Source organism: Macadamia integrifolia, chromosome 7 (assembly GCF_013358625.1).
Source record: "Macadamia integrifolia cultivar HAES 741 chromosome 7, SCU_Mint_v3, whole genome shotgun sequence".
NCBI lineage: Eukaryota > Viridiplantae > Streptophyta > Magnoliopsida > Proteales > Proteaceae > Macadamia > Macadamia integrifolia.
In genome coordinates, this window is record NC_056563.1 from 30,714,549 (window position 1) to 30,735,517 (window position 20,969).

The 20,969-nt window shown below is 38.7% G+C and overlaps 3 protein-coding genes across 3 annotated transcripts; all 3 read left to right on the top strand.

Moving 5' to 3' along the window:
* The first annotated feature begins 3,209 nt into the window (after positions 1–3,209).
* On the top strand, positions 3,210–4,250 carry LOC122084901 (putative receptor-like protein kinase At3g47110). Its single transcript, XM_042653321.1, has one exon. The coding sequence runs from the start codon at positions 3,210–3,212 to the stop codon at positions 4,248–4,250; it is 1,041 nt and encodes a 346-aa protein (XP_042509255.1).
* A 57-nt stretch (positions 4,251–4,307) lies between these two features.
* LOC122084902 (probable LRR receptor-like serine/threonine-protein kinase At3g47570) lies at positions 4,308–4,748 on the top strand. Its single transcript, XM_042653322.1, has one exon. The coding sequence runs from the start codon at positions 4,308–4,310 to the stop codon at positions 4,746–4,748; it is 441 nt and encodes a 146-aa protein (XP_042509256.1).
* A 478-nt stretch (positions 4,749–5,226) lies between these two features.
* LOC122084903 (probable LRR receptor-like serine/threonine-protein kinase At3g47570) lies at positions 5,227–5,580 on the top strand. The gene has a single exon (XM_042653323.1). It carries the CDS (start codon positions 5,227–5,229, stop codon positions 5,578–5,580), a length of 354 nt encoding a protein of 117 aa, XP_042509257.1.
* Positions 5,581–20,969: the final 15,389 nt, after the last annotated feature.

The following is a 20,969-nucleotide window of genomic DNA, read 5'->3' on the forward strand; positions in this document are numbered from 1 at the left end:
AAAAAAAAAAAAAAAAAAAAGGGCATCCTGTTCATGCAAAACTTCATCTTGAGCAGCATTATGAGGACATTTTTGGTTGTTGATTTGTAAGATATGAGACTATTTGAGTCTTCTAGTAGACATACATAGTTCTTGGAAGACATCTTTAATGAGAGGAAGTGATGAGTCCCTGAATAGTTGAGGGGTGGGAGAGATGGTTGAGAAGCGGGAAAAATGTCAATATGGTCCGCCATTAGAGTGTGAAGAAGGCCACATGATAGAGAGAGAAGAAGAAGAGAAGAGGAAAGAAAAAAAAGAAAAAAGAAAAAGAGAGCTCGATTTAGGGTTGAGTCTTATTGGAGTTAATAGCTCTTGGTACCATGTTGAGTGATGGAATTGAACTGCATGTATTTCTTAGCTTAGGAGAGTTACAATCAATAACCAATATATAGTCTAGATAGGATCCCACACAATTGAAAACTATATCTTTCTAACTAGATTTACATCCAATGTGATTTAATATTATCACATGTGATATAGAGTTTGACATATAGAGTTTGACTATGAAAACTACAATATTATATGTGATACACTTGGACAATAATATATGTCCTATAAAGTAGGAGAAATTGATATCACATGCGACTCCTACCAGATAGGAGAAGATGATCACAATTAAGCTCCAAGGAGAATCTTCATGCAATCGGTCAGCATAGGCGGCAAGAGAGATTGTAGATCTCTGTTGATAAATAGAGAATCCAACAAAGAAGGAGCTGGTCTTGCTGTTGCCATTGGATGTAATCTGGGTTGGGAGTGACAGCGATCGCTTGAGCCGCTGGAGTGGAGGAGAAGGGGGTGGTGGTGTTAATCACAGGAGCCGATGGAGAAACCAAAGAGTTGGTAGAGGAGTCCGCCATAGTGAATGCGTGAAGGAAGGAAGAAGATAGAGACGTAGCCTTGAGGCGGCTTCATATTATGAAAGGTCAACACAAGCTTTTAATGATTTTGAATTCAATATATATTGATTTTGTTGGTTGTATACGTTAAGTTTACAAGTTTAAATAAAAATACAAGTGTTGGAGTTACGTTCACAAGTCTCTTAGACATAAGAAGACTGGTTTGGACTCTGGACTTTGGACTTTGAAGAAGTGATTGTTAATCTACAAACATAATTTTCAATCTGATTGTTTGAGTTAAAAGTGAGGATCCAAAAGTCTTATAACAATTGACTATTTCAAAATTAAAAGCAATCACAAGAGGATAAAAAAAATAAGGGTATTATAAATTGGATTACAACACTTATGTAACCTGGTCGGTTACAACTAGGCTGACCCTGATTCAAGAGTCAAGAGACTCAAGATAGAGACTTCCTAACCATTCCTCTATTCAAGAGTCAATACCAACAGTGCATGCATATGGTCTGAGGAATGGGATCGGATTCGTTGAAAGTGATTGGTTTGGATTGATATTGGCCTTGCTTGATCCCAATTCATAGTTGATATTGTCTCGATGGATTAATAATAATAATAATTAAAAAAAAAAAAAAAAAAAAAAAAAAGGTGGCTTCATAATTAGAACCAAAGGTATTTTTATTCGATTCAAGATGATCCGATTTAGTATTGACCTTAATCGATTCTATTTTGGATACTATGTTCTCAAACCTTGGTAGAGAGGCTTTTTTATTTATTTATTTATTTTTGCTTAAGATCATCAAAAGAATATATTAATAAGAGAGAAAATGTACAGATTAAAAAATCCTCATAACTGAGGAAGAAAACACTTGGATTCTCCTATCCACCTTCGGCATTGTTAGCCATTAGCAGACAAGAGGATCCTCAAACACCAACAAAATTGAACTCAAAAAACCTATATTGAGGTTTTCCCTGAACATCCCAAGTTAGATCATGTAAGACAAATCAAGGAGAAAACTCCCAAATCGTCGAGGTCTTAGTATTAGCAGTTTGTTTAGCCAAGCCGTCCGCCACTGTGTTCACCCCACGGAAGCAACGTGTCATTCTCCAAGAAATGGTGTTTAAATATTCTGAGAGACTTTTTTATGAACTGGGTTCATCTCCACCGAAAATATTTGAATGCTACAATTAAATGGTAGCCAAGAAAATAGAATAATTAATTTTTTTCCTCAGATTTACAAATAGCTTCTTAGGTTTCGTATTTTTTAAATATGTGTTTCAAAATTCTATTTCTTTGACTACATGCAGGATATCAGCCAAAGTTTTGTCCGTTCTGGACTGTTTCATAATTCTGAACCATTAGAATATGCAAAAGACCATGTCGTCTCCACCAAGGCACCAACTTTATAGCTTGTATATGTGTTTTAAGCTTCTACAAGTGATACAAGAGCTGCACCAATGGATCATCAACTAGAAGAAGTGAGATTAAGAGTGTTTTGCTTAACTTCACTCACTCCATTCTCTTCTGTTTCATGGGGTCACACCTCTCATCCGCTACCTCCGACCTCGGAAACCACTCGGATCTCATGGCTTTACTTGCCTTCAAGGATGGAATAACTCAAGACCCACTTCATATCTTGCAATCCTGGAACGACTCTGTCCATTTCTGCAAGTGGACCGGAGTCACACGCAACCCTAAGAACCAAAGAGTTACCCTTCTCAACTTAGAATCTCAAAGTTTAGTTGGATCTTTATCTCCTTCGATTGGAAAGCTTACATTCCTTTCTGCTATCAACCTGCAAAATAATGGCTTCCATGGGGAGATTCCTCACATTTACAAGATCTCAATCTCGCATTTTCAATTCCATAGGAGGTAAGATTCCTTCAAATCTCTCACACTGCATGGACTTCAGAACCCATAATTTATCATCCAACAACATCTCAGGGTACATCCCAGATGAGCTTAGTTCACTCTCCAAGATACAACAGCTCGGCCTTGGAATTAACTTTCTTACGGGAAACATCCCACCGTGGATAGGGAATTTTTCATCTCTATTTTTCCTCTATCTTTCAAGAAATAGTTTCCAAGGAAGCATACCAGATGACTTTGGACGACTACATCGGTTAGGAAGAATTCAAATTTATGGTAACGTTCTCTCTGGTGAAATCCCATAGTCTCTTTACAATATCTCCTCCATTTATATCTTCTCTGTCACATTAAACCAACTGCAAGGTAGCCTTCCAATTGACGTAGGCTTCACTCTCCCTGACCTTCAGATATTTGTGGGGGGTGAAAACAATTTTACGGGGTCCATTCCTATGTCATTGTCAAATGCCTCTGGGCTTGAGATAATTGATATTAGCACCAACTGTTTTAATGGTCTTGTGCCTGTAAGTCTAGGAAACTTAAAGCATTTAACTACAATTAATTTTGAGGACAATCATCTTGGAAGTGGACAATCCAGTGATCTAAACTTCCTCACCTTCTTGAATAATTGTACAAATCTGCAAGTGTTGGGTCTATTTGGCAATCGTCTTGGAGGTGAATTGCCAGATTCCATAGCTAATCTTTCTTCTCAGATTAGACAACTCCCAGTGGGTTCAAACCTCATTCATGGAAGCATTCCTGAGGGGATTGGTAACCTTGTCAGTCTGACATTTCTTGCCATGAACAAAAACATGTTGACTGGTAACATCCCTGCTGCCTTGGGGAAGCTAAAGAGATTACAGAAATTGAGTTTAGATCATAACAGATTGTCAGGTCTAATTCCTTCCTCCTTAGGCAACTTGACCCAACTGATTGCAGTTTACATCGAAGAGAATAACTTGGAAGGAAACATACCCACCAGCCTTGGAAATTGTCAAAATTTGCTGCTATTGAACCTGTCTTATAATAACCTAAATGGTAGCTTACCAAAAGAAGTTATAGGTATTTCTTCCTTATCCATTTCATTTGCAGTGAAAGGTAATTCTTTGACAAGTTTCTTACCAACAGAAGTGGGTAACTTGAAACATCTAGTAGAGTTGGAGTTCTCTGAGAACAATTTTTCAGGTGAAATACCAAAAACACTTGGCAATTGTGTTAGCTTGGAACGCCTATACATGGCCGGTAACTCCTTCAAAGGATCATTTCCTCTCTCCTTGGAGAATTTAAGATCACTACAAGATGTGGACCTTTCACACAATAAGCTATCTAGGGTGGTTCCACAGTATTTTGAGAAATTTTCATCCTTGAAGAGACTCAATCTCTCTTTCAATGATTTCGAGGGTGAAGTACCAAAACAAGGGGCCTTTGCAAATATAAGTGCAGTTTTAGTCATTGGAAAAAAGGATCTCTGTGGTGGTCTAACAGAACTATAATTACCCAGATGCTCCAAAGAAGCCCCTCATTAAGGAGGGAAGTCTTCTGTATCAAGTATGAAAATCATAATCTATGTTGTGATTTTGGCAATTGTTGTCATTTCATGTTTTATCGATATCTTCTTTTGGATGAGACGCACAAGGAAGAAAGCTTTTGCTGCAACTTCTTATAACAATTGGCAATTGCGTCTCTCTTTCTTGGAGCTATTTAGATCAACTAATGGATTCTCAACGGATAATTTGATTGTTATTGGTAGCTTTGGTTCTGTATATAAAGCAGTTCTACAAGAAAGTGAAACAGTAGTTTCTGTGAAGCTATTCAACCTTCTGCAATGGGGAGCTTCTAAAAGTTTTGTAGCTGAATGCGAGACCTTGAAAGATGTTTGGCATCGTAATCTTGTCAAGATATTGACAGCCTGCTCAAGTATTGATTTTGAAATGAATGAATTCAATGCTCTAGTTTATGAGTTCATGCCCAGTGGGAGCCTATATGAATGATTGCATCCAGGAATTGGTCAAATCAAGGGTTTAAACCTTATTCAAAGGTTAAACATAGTCATCGATGTAGCTGCCACCTAGGAATATCTTCATTTTGATTGCGAAACACCTATCTTTCATTGTGATCTAAAGCCAAGAAATATTCTTCTTGCCAAAGATATGACCACCCATGTTGATGACTTTGGACTAGCACAATTTCTTTCTGGAAGATCCAACAATCAAAGCACATCAATTGGGATAAAAGGATCTATTGGCTACGTTCCTTCAGGTATGGGTTTCATCTCAATTATATATATGTAGTGCTTTCTTAAGTTTTATTAATTCCCATGGGTTGATTCTTTTGGTGTATATATATATATGTATATAAAATATGTGATACATGACGACTCTATGATCAATAAAGGATTATATCATGTAATTTGATGAAGTATATTGATAATGATTGTAGAGGTGTCCTTACTTGGTGATGCATTCAGCTATGGGCCGAGTCATTTTACTGGAGATGTTTACAGGCAAAAGTCCCACTGATGACATGTTTAAAGATGGTCGAAGTCTCTATGAATTTGTTGCAACAACATGGCCTGAACGAGTGATGGAGATTATAGATCCTCTATTATTTTTGGAAGAAGAAGAGATCAGAAATGACAAAGATAAATCACCAATTGTCCATGAAGGGAGCACAAGCGGCACTAATCTTGAAGAAAAAATCAAAGAAAGCTTGGTTCTAATAATTGAAATCGGCCTCTTATGTTCTACCCCATCACTGAAAACTCGAATGAATATGAAGGATGTTGGAAACAAATTGCTTGTTGTTAGAGATTCAATTCTTTGAAAATCAATATAGGAGCAAATCTGAAACATTATCACATTTGAGATGTGAAATAATATCCTTCATAATTGTGTAGTTTGCCCATTCTCAAGCAAGAATAGGCATCTTGCCCTCTCTTGGGATCTTTCTTTTACTGTTCCCCCTCCCCCTGGGTTTTGATGTATCCCCCTTTGGTATTGTTTGATATAGTTGTTTGAGTTAGGGCGTCTTCCCTTGGTTTGCCTTTTGTGGCTTGTATTTTGTCTATTCATCCCCCATAAAAATAAAATGGAGGAAGTGGAAGATATATGAAAAATAGGCTAAAAAGTTGGGCGCATGCCACCAAGGTGCCTAGCATGTGTATCCTCTTTCCTCTCATTTGCAAAAAATTCCCCTACCTCAGGTGTCCAGCTCTTTGACTGGTGCAACTGCTACGCTACCAAAAGCTAGCGGCATAAGACATACCCAACCCTATCCCATGAAAATATATTGACAAGTGAAAGGAAGAATAAAAGGAGAAAATTTGTAGTTTTGTTTCTATTTTTCTTTTTTTTTTTGGTTGTTAAAGAACTTTATTAACCTTAGATTTATATGTTTTCTCATTTAAAGTGTTAAAATTGTAGCTTAATGAATAAATTTGAGAGTAATATAAGAATTTATAGAGAAAAACCAGCCCATTAATTGCATATCAATATTATTGTTAGAAGTGGATGAGTCCACCTAAATTATTCAGGCGCAAAAAAAATGTTGATGCTCAATATCAATCACAGTTTAAAAATTAGGATCAAATTGTTCGAATTTTGATTCTAATTCTGGCCAATCCAGATAGGCCGATCACTATACATAAATTAGGGTTTGGGCATTTATGGGCTAATTCTAACTTATTTCTCATTGATTTTGATCCATTTTGATCCAATTGGATCATAATCAATCAGGTTGGATCTAGATTCATATTTCATAGTATTTAGATCGCAATACCAATGTAAGGAGAGGAATTATTTATACGAGGTACCTTCAATACAAAGGAATCATGTCACACCCAAAATGGAGTCCCATAACTAAAAGAGTTAAAAAATTGTACCCATTTATTTGAATCAGTCTGATCAATAGATTCAAATTCTTGCCGATCTAGCTTGGTCGATCACTAAAGATAAATTAGGGTTTGTGCATTTGTGACCTGATTTTAACCTATTTTTCACCAATCTTGATCTGTTTTGATCCGATTGGATCAGAATCAACCGGGGCTTATCTTGATCTCCATTCCAAGGCTTTTAAAACCCTAGGCCAATGTGGTAATCACATGATACATTTAGGTTTTTTTTTTTTTTTAATTATTATTATTATTATTATTATTATTATATGTGAAAGCATCTATAAGCATGCAACTTCCCAACTCCGTTTCTACCCACTCCAAAAAAAAAAAAAAAAAAAAAAAATTCTCAACTCCCAACCACCTACACCATAATTCCATAAGAGTGGGAATGATTTTTAAAGGGCTAATCACTATCGTTTTTCTCTAATTGTTATCGAAGTAGGTTACAACGAGTGGTCTGGTTGGCAATTTTTTTTATTCGAGGTAAGTACTTTATACTTAGATTTTTTTTAGGGGCACTAGGTTTCTTGTCAGCATATATAGTGTAGGCTAACAGCTCCCTGTGACTATCTCTCTCCTCCCAAGCCCAATGTCCAATTTGGATTAAATCTATAAAGAACAACTTACTGCATTGGGAGAAACATCACTAGTTTAGCATTATACTCTTCGCTAAAAATGATTCTAATCTAGACATGGATGTAGACATCTTAGTCACACATCTAAGATAACAAGTTGCCTTGCAAGTAAACAGGTGAGACAATAAAGCTTTCCTATACAAACACTACATTGCGTAAACAATGGATTAGTAACCAATATTGATACAACTAATCTTCCCTTAAACATCAGGATAATATTGGGCAGCTTTAACAGTTGATATTGAAGAAATCCAAGTTGAGCGCTGCTGACTGGGAACTGATCATGAACTGTTATGGTTCAAATAACATATTCGTTATGAAGACGAAATGGGGAAGTGTGGGGTTTGCAAGAAGGTGGGTCACACTATCCACAAGTACAGAGATAAGATGACAGTGGAGGCAAATGAACAACGTACAACAACTTGGCCTCCCTCATGGGGGCAGTCTATGTGGAGAAAGGAAGGCCAGGGACGACGACAATGGAGAATTTCGACGAACATTGATTTGAAAGATCTTCTTCCCAAGAGAGAATGGCTCCTCTTTCCTTATCTAGAAGATCCTCCCTAGGTGCAAGGGAGGAAAGTACAAATTTAAGGACTCTTACAACTAATGCTGGAGAGGGTGGATCCATCTGCTTAGATCTACCTTTAATTGATTGAGGGGAATCTAACGGAAGGAAATCATGAGAAATATATGGTGGATAATTCTCTGGCGGATCTAGCTTCTAGATCGGATCAAAATGATGGGTTTGAGTCAGGGTTTGGACCAAAGAAGGTGAATCTGGGTCGGGTGAGGAAGAAGACGAGGCAGCTCATATGAGGTTGTTTGAGCATGATATGGAAGAGGTGCCAGAAGAGAGGGTAGTTATGGCAATTTCAGATAGCCAGTCCAAGTCTTTCATCACTCCAGATAAGGATACTACAGCTCAGACCAAGGCTAATTCTACTGTCCGAGCCAATAGAGGAGAGTAGGGTCCGAATTTCAGGGGCCATCTGCAGACACCACATTTTGTCATATATGGAAGGGCAATACAATGATGAGTTGGAAACCCCCTTAGACGTGGATGATTCATGTATTTACGGTCGAAATCTCTTCTCACCCCTAGGCATTGCAATTTTGCTTCTATGCTAGTATAGGATGATTTAAAATTGAACAAATGTTTCAAAAAATAGGACTTTGACATGCTTAGAACTGACCAAGACCACCCAACAGAACAAAGACCGATCCTAAATTGAGTCAAAAACCCAATTGGACCAAACCCCCTAGGTCAACTTCAGCCAAAGTTGTAATGACTCAGAGTCGACACCGGATGCTCTTTGGGTTGACGCTATTTGCACCTAGGCGATGTTGGCCAGCTCGCAATTATGTCGGACATAATATAAATTCTGCCGGATCCTACGATTTTGTAGGGATTGTGTCAATCTTTGGCTAAATCTTGTACTTTAACACCCAAGGGATGTACATAGACACACACTATGGCCCTAAGACACCCTAGAAGACTCTAGAAAACACATGCATGTGACAAATGTGGTAATTGCCTATACCTCATGGGAATATATATTTCCCATAGATAGACCAAAATCTCTCTCTAAGCAAAAAATGAGATCATACCTTCATTTGAAAGCATTCTTATTCCTTTCTTGATGGCCATGGAGCCTTCCAACTATAAATATATAATCCCTCCCACATTTTGAGGAATCTACATATTCTATATAGCCATATGAACGCGTATCCGACACTCTCAATCATATCTGCCTAGATTCAGGTGTTGGAATCGTAAGGATCTGCTATTGTATTGCGCATCAGTTTAAGCTTGCATTAATCATAGAGGTGTCAAAACCTAGCCCGAACCGATAAAATCAACCAAAATCGATCATTAAAACCCGAACCGACCAATAACCAAACCGAATGAAACCAATAAAAAAAATAATTATGAGATTATAAATTGGTGAATTGACCATCCATTTTTTACAGTATGTGTGAGAAAACTTTTTATTGTTAGGGAATTGTTACAAATCATTGAATGTTAGTTTATGAATAGAGAAATTGATTTGTAAATTGTAATAATGCTTCCATTGATTTCTTTGTTCACTATAGAAAACTAGTTGGATAGTTAAATGAATAATTGGATAATAGGGTTTATTTTGTGAATTCAATATTAGTTCTCTTCTTAGTAATTTGTTATCCATTGGTTTCAATATTAGTTATCTTTCCCTTACAATGATAAACCATGATTTAATCATAAATTTAAATTGTTTTTTTCATCAAATCTTGTCACTATAAGTTATGAATGTAAGATTCATTATGGTTCAAGCCCAATAATATACCGATCTAAACCGGTATTAACCCGATATTGAAAAACCAAAATAAACTGAAAACAAACAGGATCGAAACCAAAACCAATTGAAAACCGAAGTTCCTTAACGGATTGGTTTTGGTCTCCCTCGTTCCTAGACTGAAACCATTCAACCAGACAGAAATCGAACCGAACCGTCCAATTGACGCCCCTAATTGATCATACTGAGCACACGCCCTTCCAACCAAAGAACACCCTTCACAAAAGTTGTAAAGCGGTCTTCTTTCCATTTTTTACAAATCTCCATTCTAAATTTTGCGTCCATAGTTATCCTACTTTTACTGAGCATAATTCATTGTTATCCTCAATAGGGTAGCAATAAAGTGTAATCAAATAAATTACTTTCTGTAAGGATTTTCAAAAAATGTCTTTCTTAAAAGTTGTATATTAGATTTAATATAGCTAATGTAAAATTTTCTCAATTTTTTAATTTATTTATTATTTTTTTGGATTTTCTCCTTTGCTGACCAGTGTAAAATCTAGGATTTCCCTTAAATGGAATCTCATATTGTAGGCCTACTAAATACATTTTCCCATGGTTTCTTCAAAAATATTATCTTTCAAAATTATTCAATTTGGTGTTTCCTACCTAAGCTGAGTTTACCAGATTTCTTACCATTTTATTTCAATTTTCTATCAACAATTTTCTCAATATTACTCTTCCTTTTTAGCACATTTATGCAATTTTTTTTTTCAATATTTTTGCTAACTGTGCCATATTCTATTCATCTAGCTTGTATGTTCACCTTGGTTGTTTTCAATGATACCCAACCCTATGTTCAATTCTGTTTGCAACATACTTTATAAGGTGAATGTTAGGGTTTGTTTCGTCTTTACCTTCCACTTTTGTGCATATTTGCTTTACTTTTCATATACTAACCATGCAGAGCAGGATGCATGTATGTGGATTTGAACTTCCCCTTTACATTTTCGGCCATGTGTTTCTCTTTAATGCATATGTGTGATAGTAATACTTGTATTTACTTCAGACTTAGTTGTCCAGTTTCTGCTGGGAGGACAAGATGCCTAGCCCCTTCCTTTGACGCAACCTAACACGAATCCTAACCCGTGGTTAGACAACTTGGATGGAAGCATTTTTATTTCTAAGAAAATTAGTGAGAGGTATTAGACCCGAATTTAGGTGGCTACTCCTAGTCAATAAAGACCATTGGACCCACAACACTCTTTTGAGAGATCCACAAAACCCCACCTGGACCTCATGACCGACATGGAGATACTTCAAGGCTGACCTCTCAGAGGATGGGAGAGCATAGTGACTAATGTGACACTAAGCTTGATTCAAGAGGGAGCCATTGTGTAATACCCTACTTTCTAAACCCGGTCTAATTACCCGAGTGGTTCGGTTTGGGCTTGTAGGACTTGAACCCGAGTGAGCTGAGTTGGGTACCCTATGGAACATAATGGCAAGGGTGAATCTAAACTCGGGTTGGCCAGATGAGTTGGAGTTGGTGCCTAGTGAAGTCCGCGTGCCCAAGCCGCGCACTTATATGTATCACCAGGCCATATACGCACAATAAAGGTACGTAGCCATATTTTATGTCAAGTACGCATTCTGATCAATTATCAAGAGTGAAATACGTGTCAGGGTTGAGCCCCGTTAAAATCTCAAATTATTTGGCTAAGTTTCGGCCAACTGGTGGCTGGTCATAGGTGGGTCGGACCCATTAGTGTGACCTACCACTCTGGTCATTAGATATTTTGACTAGGTATAAATAGCATTTATTACTTTTTCTTTTCCCTCATTTATTGCTTACAAGGTGGGTGAGAAAAGTAAAGAAGAGAGAGAAACGAAGGAAAGAGAAGGGAAAAAGAAGGAAGAAAAGGGGAAGGAGATACTCCTTGTGTGGATCTTTCGATTTTGGCACGGAAAAAGTGATCCTCGCCTTGGGATCTACGATTTGAGGTGAGTAAAGGCTATTTTTTATAAACCCTCAAGAAACCCGAAGTGAAATCCTATGATTCGGGTAGAAATCCCTTAGATCTTATTAATCCCACTTGAGAATATGAATCTAAGGTTTAATGAAGGACCTACATGTTGTTTTGAAGGTTTTAGAGGAAAAAATCGTAAGATTTCAAAGGCATTTGGTGATTTCTTTACTAAAGAAGAGATTTGGGGTTTTGAAGTTGTTCTTAAGCAAAGAGGTAAGATCCATGCTTGAGACTTTGAATCGATCCTAGATCTAAGTTAGAAACACAATATGGGACCTTAGATGTGTGAAAAATACGATCGAATCAGCCCCTTTTGGTTTCCCCAAGGTGGGATGAAGAATGAAAGTGAACAGTAAAATCCTGGTTCTGAGTGGTGGGTGCCTTGGAAGTGGTCAGACCCACCAATCCGGAGCCTGCCTATCTAGGTTGGGCTTCTAGCTCGACCGATGATCAAGGACCGGTGGGCACCTGGCCCATTGCTCTTGGTCCACCAGTCTAGGTAGAGAGCTCCTGGGTCAAGCGACGAGCAAGGACCGGTGGGAACCTAGCCCGCCGATCTTGGCTCGCCAGTTTTGGGTCAAGTAGTGGGTAAGGACGAGCGGGTACCTCGCCCGCCGGTTGGCCTACCAATCTGACCCATCGGGTTCCCATTGGGCCCAAATTTGTCGGGCAGCCTCCTATGGTGGTTTTAAACGCGTTGGGATCGTATTATTCTATTGGTTGTAAACCTAAAGTGAGATATACAAAACTTAACCTTCTTATGATAGGTTTTACTAGAGACTCACATCACTTCACGTTCGTACCAAGGGTGAAACATTATACATATCTAAGTAAGTGGGAAGAGGACGTTGACTTTATTTTGGAGTGTTTTTGCATCATTCCATTATTTTTGTAGACTAGCCATGACATCACTATATTGTTGTGTGTAGATTAGTCATTCACGAATGCCATTTGCATGCATTGTCTTGTGCATTATGAAATTCATTTATGATTCATTATGTTGTGATTTTAATTGATAAATGCTTATCCTTGCTTTGAATTATGAGATGGATGATTGTAAATTATTGAATGTGATGCTTTGCTACATTAGATGCCGTAGTTGGCTTAGAAATGAATGCATTGGTGGCCCATGGAATGGGACACGGTGATACTATGCAGTCGTACTACCTTATATAGAAGCATGTGGTTAGGAATAACATATTCCTGTGCTACAACCCTTCCCAGCAGGGGTTTAGGTGTTGGATATATCACTGGGAGAAGCTCAAGGTTTTGTACCAATGATGGCCGTTAGAAGTATGCCCGACCGATCACTCGGATGGTCGACAACTCTGGTGTTATAATCAAAGGACCAATCGTACTGCTTTTACTTTAATGCAGGGAAAAACCCATTTTACTTTAATGCAGGGCAAAAACTATTTTACTTTAATACAGGGCAATGCCCATTTTACTTTAATGTCGCTGAGGAACAACAATTTACTTTCTGGTACTCACAGCTGGCCTTCTCAGATAACCCTATGGGCATATCATGAGATGGAGTTTGCGACTCGTACCCGGGACATACGCACACTATGGTTGTGAGTAGCACGTAACCAATGACTTAGAAATATTGCTTAGGTGGTGTAGGATAAAAAAATGGACTTGCATGCATATATGTTCATTTGTATTATGAGTGATTGTTTGGTCTTTCTTTTCATTTACTGGGCTAGTGAGCTCATCCCATGTGCACACCATTTTTAGATGATCCTGTAAGTTATCCGACCAAAAAGCTAGAGCCGAGACTCACCGTGGAGTTTTCAGCCAAGGACTAGTGGGTCCCCTAATATCTTGGGCACAGGGCCGAGTATCCGTGCGAGAGTTGTGTTGCGGGACAGCAACATTTGGGATTCCTTTTGATTATTTTGTGATTTTATCCATTTTGTGCTCTAGATGTTTAAATTGTATTTCTTGTGTATATATCACACCTATGGTCCCACATTTAAATGTATTATGTAATACAATTTAGGTATTAAGAATATTAGGGTATTTATAGATATATACATGTGAGACTTCCACTGAAATATAGAATTTGCTTTCTTTAGTTATGTGTATGTTGTGTAATGCCTACTGCATTAGATGATCCTGACAGATTTTGGGTTAACAGGAGTTAACTTAGTCACTGGTCCGGTTCTGGGTGAACGGGGTGTGTTAACAATAGTATCAAAGCGTGATGCTCTACCCACTCACAACATGCAAGATAGATCCCTATAGAATTCTATAATAGGACCCGAGGTTGGGAAAATATAGAAGCTTTAAAGAATAAAAATTGATAATAAGATGAAAATTTTTAAATTTCTTACATTCCATTGCATACACGGGAGTAAATCAAAAGAACAAAGGGCCAACCGGCTGGTTCCATAAAGCACAATTATACAAATATAACAAACAAAAAGAAGGGTGACAGACACTATCGCCACCAAACCACAACAGGATAATCAAAACAAACCAAACTATCCAAAAAGTTTCTAAACATCCACATAAACACCTTTCTAAGTTCCCAACCATAGAAATGTACCAAAATATACAACCACCAAAGTATCATAATCATCATCATCAAATAGAGGGAGAAAATTAAGGATGGCTCCAAGAAAAGACAAGGTAGGAAGGGTCCACTACTCCATCAATCGTCGTGGTTGATAGTGAATGTCTCCCCACCTCTAGGCCATGAGGTGCAGTGGAATTGACGGTCATAATAGTCGAGCCTATCACTGGTCAAGGTCACCTCCTTTTTCACCCAGCGAAAGTCAACGACAATTTGGTTGCAGACTTTATCCAAGTCCTCCGTTAGGGCTTGGAAAGTAGCCTCCATCCTTCCCAATCAATGCTGTATCGCCAATTCCCGGGTGGCACTCTCCTCCACGTGCTCTAAGATCTGACATTGCCCGTCTTTCAAGGTATTCACACTGTCCAACAGTCTTTGAAAGTCAAATGCCCCACCTGTTGATGATGGGACTCTGAACTGCGGATCTACAGGCCTAGTCTCTATAGATTCCTCCTCGAGGATCTCCTCATCATGTATGTCCTCCTCATCAGGAGAGGCAATGTAGTCCTCATCCTCCTCACTATCATCCTCGCCTGCCATACCCTCTGTCCCCTACCCTGCCTCTTGGGGTGCACCCATATGACTCTGCAAGCCCATCCTATGTAGGTTCTCTGTGTTGAACCTGTTCCCAGGAAACTTCCCTTCCTCGCCTTCCAAATCCACCTGAAAGTACTCAAATACTTTCGTAAGAGACCCACCATAGGGGAATCCCGAATCATTGTGTAGACACCAAATTTTGTCCCTCCTCGGCAATGATGAAATATAGGCAGTGAGGAGACATATATTCTCTCTTTTAGAAAGAAGTCAAATTTTTGGCACAAATCCAGACTATCCCAGAACTTGTGATCGGTCAAAATTTAAATGATGCAAGGAAGGTGACCAGAAGTGGTCACTAATACCTTTCCTTAGAATACGACAATCAAGCCTAGTATGTAATTGATTCTCGTATAATTGGAAAGTACTTGGAAATACGGTTCTTTAGATATCTTGTATGAAAAAAACAGATACCCAAGTGTGCCGTAATAGCTACCTAAACTTTGAACCAATTAAAACAGAATAAACCAAACCCTAAACCAAACCATACCAAACCCTGAACCAAACCAAACCCTAAACCAAACCAGACCAAACCCTAAAACCAAACAGACCAAACCCTGAACCAAACCAAACCCTAAACCAGACCAAACCCTGAACCAGACCAAACCCTGAACCAAACCAAATTCTAAACCAAACAAAACCCTAAACCAAACCAGACCAAACCCTAAACCAGATCAAACTCTGAACCAGACCAAACCTTAAACCATACCAAACCTAAACCAAACCAAACCAGACTAAATCAGACCAAACCTTGAACCAAACTAGCCTAAACCAAACCAGAGCTGAACCAAACTAAACCCTAAGCTCGAACAAAAACCCTAACCTAACCAAACCCCTAACCTAAATTAAACCCTAAACCCGAACCAAAATCCTAAGCTAACAAAACCCTAAACCCGAACCATAACCCATAACCTAAATTAAACCCTAAACCAAATCCTAAATCCAAACCAAAACCATAACCTAAATTAAACCCTAAACTAAACCCTAAACCCGAACCAAAACCCCTAACCTCAATTGAACCCTAAATCAAATCCTAAACCTAACCTAAACCTAAACCTAACCAAAACCAAACCACCCTAAACCAAACCCTATCTTGCCGACCAACCTACGTGATAAGATTTCCACCAAAGGCTGCTACCGCCTAGGCTAGGGAGTAGCCACGCAGTCTAGGGGAGTATCTGGAGGTGTAAGAGGGTGCCACAGGGTATTTGAAAGCCTCATGAGGTGCCATGTACTTTTTCAATGTGTAACAGGGCTACACATATCTTTTTCACCACACAATGGGATGACACAGGGGGGATCCATGTAAAACCTTACACATCCGTGTAAGGCCTTACACAAATTTGTAATGACTTACCAAATCCGTGTAAGCCCTTAAACGGATTTGGCCCTCTTTAGGGTTTTTTTCACCACTACCCCTCCTCCCCTCTATATATAGTGACCCCGGGTCATTGTAAAACCCTAGGAAAAATAGGGAAGAACTCTTGAAGAAAAAAATTGTTCCAGAGGCTTTACAATAAAGAGAGAGAGAGAAAAAAAGGAGAGAGGAAAGAAAAAGAATAGACCGAACCAAGCTTATTGAACCAAGCTTATTGAAGTTGACGGAGTCCATGTCATCCATATCAGGTTAGTACGGAACTTCTATTTAAGTTCTTTTGTATTTAATTTTGATATCTTTATTATGGCACGGAAGCTCTGCCCAAAATTTTTGAGCTAATTCCAACCTTAGAAATATTGTGCAGAAGCTCTACCCAAAAGTCCCGAGCAGATTTCAACCCTAGGAACACGGCACGAAAGCCCTGCCTAAATTTCAAGAGCTGATTTCGATTCTAGAAATATAGTATGGAAGCCCTATTCAGATTCCCAAAAATCAGAATCCGTAGTCACACCCTAGCAAAGAAGTCCTATCAACTTTCTTACCCAGGTGCCAGAAGTCTTTAATTTCCCTGAGAAAGCGAGAAGAAAATTGAATCATTCATTTGTTTCGTTTCTGGATAAATTGTTTTATGTGTTTATTGCATAAAATATTGATTTATTGTTATAGTTTCATGTATTAATTTTAATTTATGTTCATTAAATGTAATTCGTTTCATCATTTCATGTGTTACCGCATGTGTTCCTCACATGAAATAACGATTATGATTTTCCTATCATAGAGCATTGCACGTGTATGTAGATAAGATAATTACATTTTTCATTATTTTATGTCAATTTTATTATTTCATGTGGAATTATTTCAAGCAAGTTTATGTATATATGTTTGCGTTATTTCATGTAATAGAACTTCTGTGCTAGCTTAGACAATTAAAATTCTCGGGGGAGATTATTCGAAATCCAAGCTTCTGGTAGAAAGATCGAAAATTCTGGGTTAGGTGGGTGCCTAACACCTTCCCACACTTCTAACCTGACAAGGACCCCTATCTTTGGAATGGACCAAAGTATGAAGTCAAATTCGGGGGTTCCTTCCTTTTATAGGAATCCAACCCCCCATTCGAGCTCTATCCCTTTATCAAAATTGGGTTCCACCATAGGGTTCTAGGCCCTGAATCCTAGATGGCGACTCCAAACATTATGCTTTCCTCATCCCCCCAATAGTCACCAGACCATGTTTTGGAGACCATTTAATCCATTCTCCCCCTGCGAGGAAGACCAGAGGTGAGAAGGAGGAAAAGAGCAGAAAAAAGAGAAAAAGAGCAAAAAGGTATTTTCCCTTACACATTGGGATGAGCAGTATGGCACTCCATGGTCTTCAACATAATCTACGGGAGGCAGAGACATGAAGCACCCTCATCCAATGCCATGAAGATATAGTAGGCAAGGTAGGCTGTCATGAAACTTACTTGGTTCCTATGCCCCGCTCTGGGAAATAGGTTGAACTGAGCTAGGCGTGCAAATACCTTGGCGTCTGCATTGTAGATGGTTTCGGACAAGGGATGCTCCTTACGGCCACAGATAGTCTCATAGATGCCTTCTTGTATCTTAGAACCCAAATCCGGGCCCACGACCTTGATCCTTGGGGGATTGTAAAAATGGGCACCCTCAGCGGATATACCTAGGATTTTCACTAATAAATTCACAGTCAAGACAATATATACTCCCTTTACCAGACTAGGGAGGGAGTACTCCTCGTTCTCATATGAGACCTCCAAGTTGCAGTAGAAGTACCAGACTAGCTCCTCATAACAGGGTTGGTCAGGATCGAGCATGGGCTGCCAACCCAATGCAGTGAACTTGTCTAACATCTGGAAACCCTCAAAGTCTCCCATCATCACCACCTTTTCCATCATAACCGACTTCTTGGAAAAGGTCGACCAAGCCACAGCCACTTCAAGGCAATGGAATAATCTCTCGTCAAAGTCTACCAGGTCGACGAAAGGCTCCCTTGTGGGTCGGGCCCATGATGAAGAGGAACCTAGGGTTGAGTTTCTTCCCTTAGATGTGGTTGTCTTCCTCCTCTTGGAAGAAGAATCTGCCTCTCTATTTCTTCGTGAAGACATCCTGAAAATACCACCTGTAAGTGTAAATAAACAAAAGGTATGGAAAGAATGTAATAAGGAATAATGTAAAAAGGGGGGGTGATTGAAACACTAAGAAAAGTGACATGAATGATAAAACTCCAAAGTGCAATTGCCAATATCAAAATGCAATGAGGTTAAGTCGTGAATTTTGAAGGAAATGAACGAACGTATAGTGATGATAAATGCATGATGGATGCCTATCAAATAAATGGAGAGAGAAGTAAACGAGTATGAGGACCTTCCCAATACCCAATTGTAGTGAATAGGTAGCAACGAGAAAGATCAAATCAAATAATTTTCATTAATGTGGAGGAAGATGGATAGAAATCCCAAAACAATAACTTGGGGAAAAGTAGGGGATTTTACATGGGTGAAGTTGATTCAATCATAGTGAAAAATCAGTGTATATTTGTAAAAAGGAATCATTTAAAACTATTTTACTAACAATTGATAGAGGATGGACATGGTTGTATCTTTCATTCATAAGGAAAGGGAAGAAACGAGGAAAACCCCCATGCTTTCAAAAATTCGACCTACAAAGGAGTAATCTCATATCAAAAGAGGGAAACCTATGCACACATGAATGGAAATGACTTTTCTACTAATGTGTGTGTGCATTGAGAGTCAAGAGTATCATTTGAATCGTCAATTTGCTAGAAAAAAGAGGAATGAGAAGAAAACCCTAAAACAGAGAAATTAGGGCAAAAAGAAAATTTGGGATTCTCACTCTATAATCGGTCAAGCAAGGCCAATATGGAAATCATAAATAAATTACAACATTGTCAAGAAATAAACATTCCATGGATCAAATGAAGTATATGATGAGATTCTAAGATTTCTATAATGAAAGAATACCGAAGATATGGTACTCAAAGAGAAAATGGAGGAAGAGAAATTACTTGAGGATTTGAGGAGATGAAGAAGAGTTGAACAACAAATGGTTGAGTGGAATTGCGAGTTGAAGCATGGGATAGGAACATAATGGGTATCCTATGGAACATGATGGCAAGGGTGACTCTAAACTTAAGTTGGCCAGATGAGTTGGAGTTGGTGCCGAGTGAAGTCTGCGTGCCTAAGCTGTGCACTTGCATGTATCACAGCCATGTATGCATAATAAAGGTACATAGCTGTATTTTATGTCGAGTATGTATTTTGATCAATTATCGAGAGTGAAATACGTGTCAGGGTGAGTCCCGTCGAAATCCCAAATTATTCGGCTAAGTTTCGGCTGACTGGTGGGTGGTCATAGGTGGGTCGAACCCACCAGTGTGACCTACCACTCTAGTCATTAGATATTTTGACCAGGTATAAATAGCATTTATTACTTTTTCTTTTCCTTCATTTATTGCTCAAAAGGTGGGTGAGAAAAGAAAAGAAGAGAGAGAAACGAAGGAAAGAGAAGGGAAGAAGAAGGAAGAAAAGGGGAAGGAGATGCTTGTTATGTGTCGCTAAGGTTGGATCCTTTGATTTTGGCACCAAAAAAGTGACCCTCACCTTGGGATCTATGATTTGAGGTGAATAAAGGCTATTTTTCATAAACACTCAAGAAACCCTAAGTGAAATCCTATGATTCAGGAAGGAATTATTTAGATCTTGTTAATCCCACTTGAGAATATGAATCTAAGGTTTAATGAAGGACCTAAATGTTGTTTTGAAGGTTTTAGAATAAGAAATCATAAGATTTGAAAGGAATTTGGTGATTTTTTCAGCTAGAGAAGAGATTTGGGGTTTTGAAGTTGTTTTTAAGCAAAGAGTTAAAATCCATGCTTAAGACTTTGAATCGATCCAAGATCTATGTTAGAATCACAATATGGGACCTTAAATATATGAAAAATGTAGTCGAATCGGTTCCTTGTGCTTTCCCCAATGTGGGATGAAGAATAGAACTGAACAGCAAAATCCCGGTTCGGAGTGCTGGGTGCCCTAGAAGTGGTCGGACCCACCAATTTGGAGCCCGCCTGTAGACACCAAATTTTGTCACCCCTTGGCAATGATGAATTACGGGTAATGAGGAGACATTTTCTCTTTTGAAAAGAAGTTGAATTTTTAGCACAAGTCTAGATTATCCCAGAACTTGTGATCGGCCTAAACCTGATATTTTTAAATGATGCGAAGAGGGTGATCGAAATTGGTCATTAATACCCTTTTGCTAGAAGATGACAATCGAGCCTAGTAGGTGCTCGATTCCCATATCATTGGAAAGTATTCAGAAATACGGTCTCATTGGTATCTTGTATGGAAAAAACAGATACCCAGGTGTGCCATAATGCCTACTTGAACTTCGAAACAGTTAAACCAGAATAAACCAAACCAAACCATGAACCAAACCAAACCCTGAACCAAACCAAACCCTAACCCAAACCAAACCAAACCAAACCCTGAACCAGACTAAACCCTGACCAAACAAAAAACTGAACCAGACCAAACCCTAAACCAGACCAAACCCTAAAACCATACCAAACCCTGAACCAAACCAAACCCTATACCAAACCAAACCTTGAACCAAACCAAGCCCTAAACCAAACCCTAAACTAGACCAAACCCTAAACCAGACCAAACCCGGAACCAGACCAAACCCTGAACCAAACCAAACTAACCCAAAACCAAACCAAACCAAAAAAAAACCCTAACCACTAATATCAACCCTAAACCCCTAATCAAAACCCTAAACCCTAATTTAAACCAAACC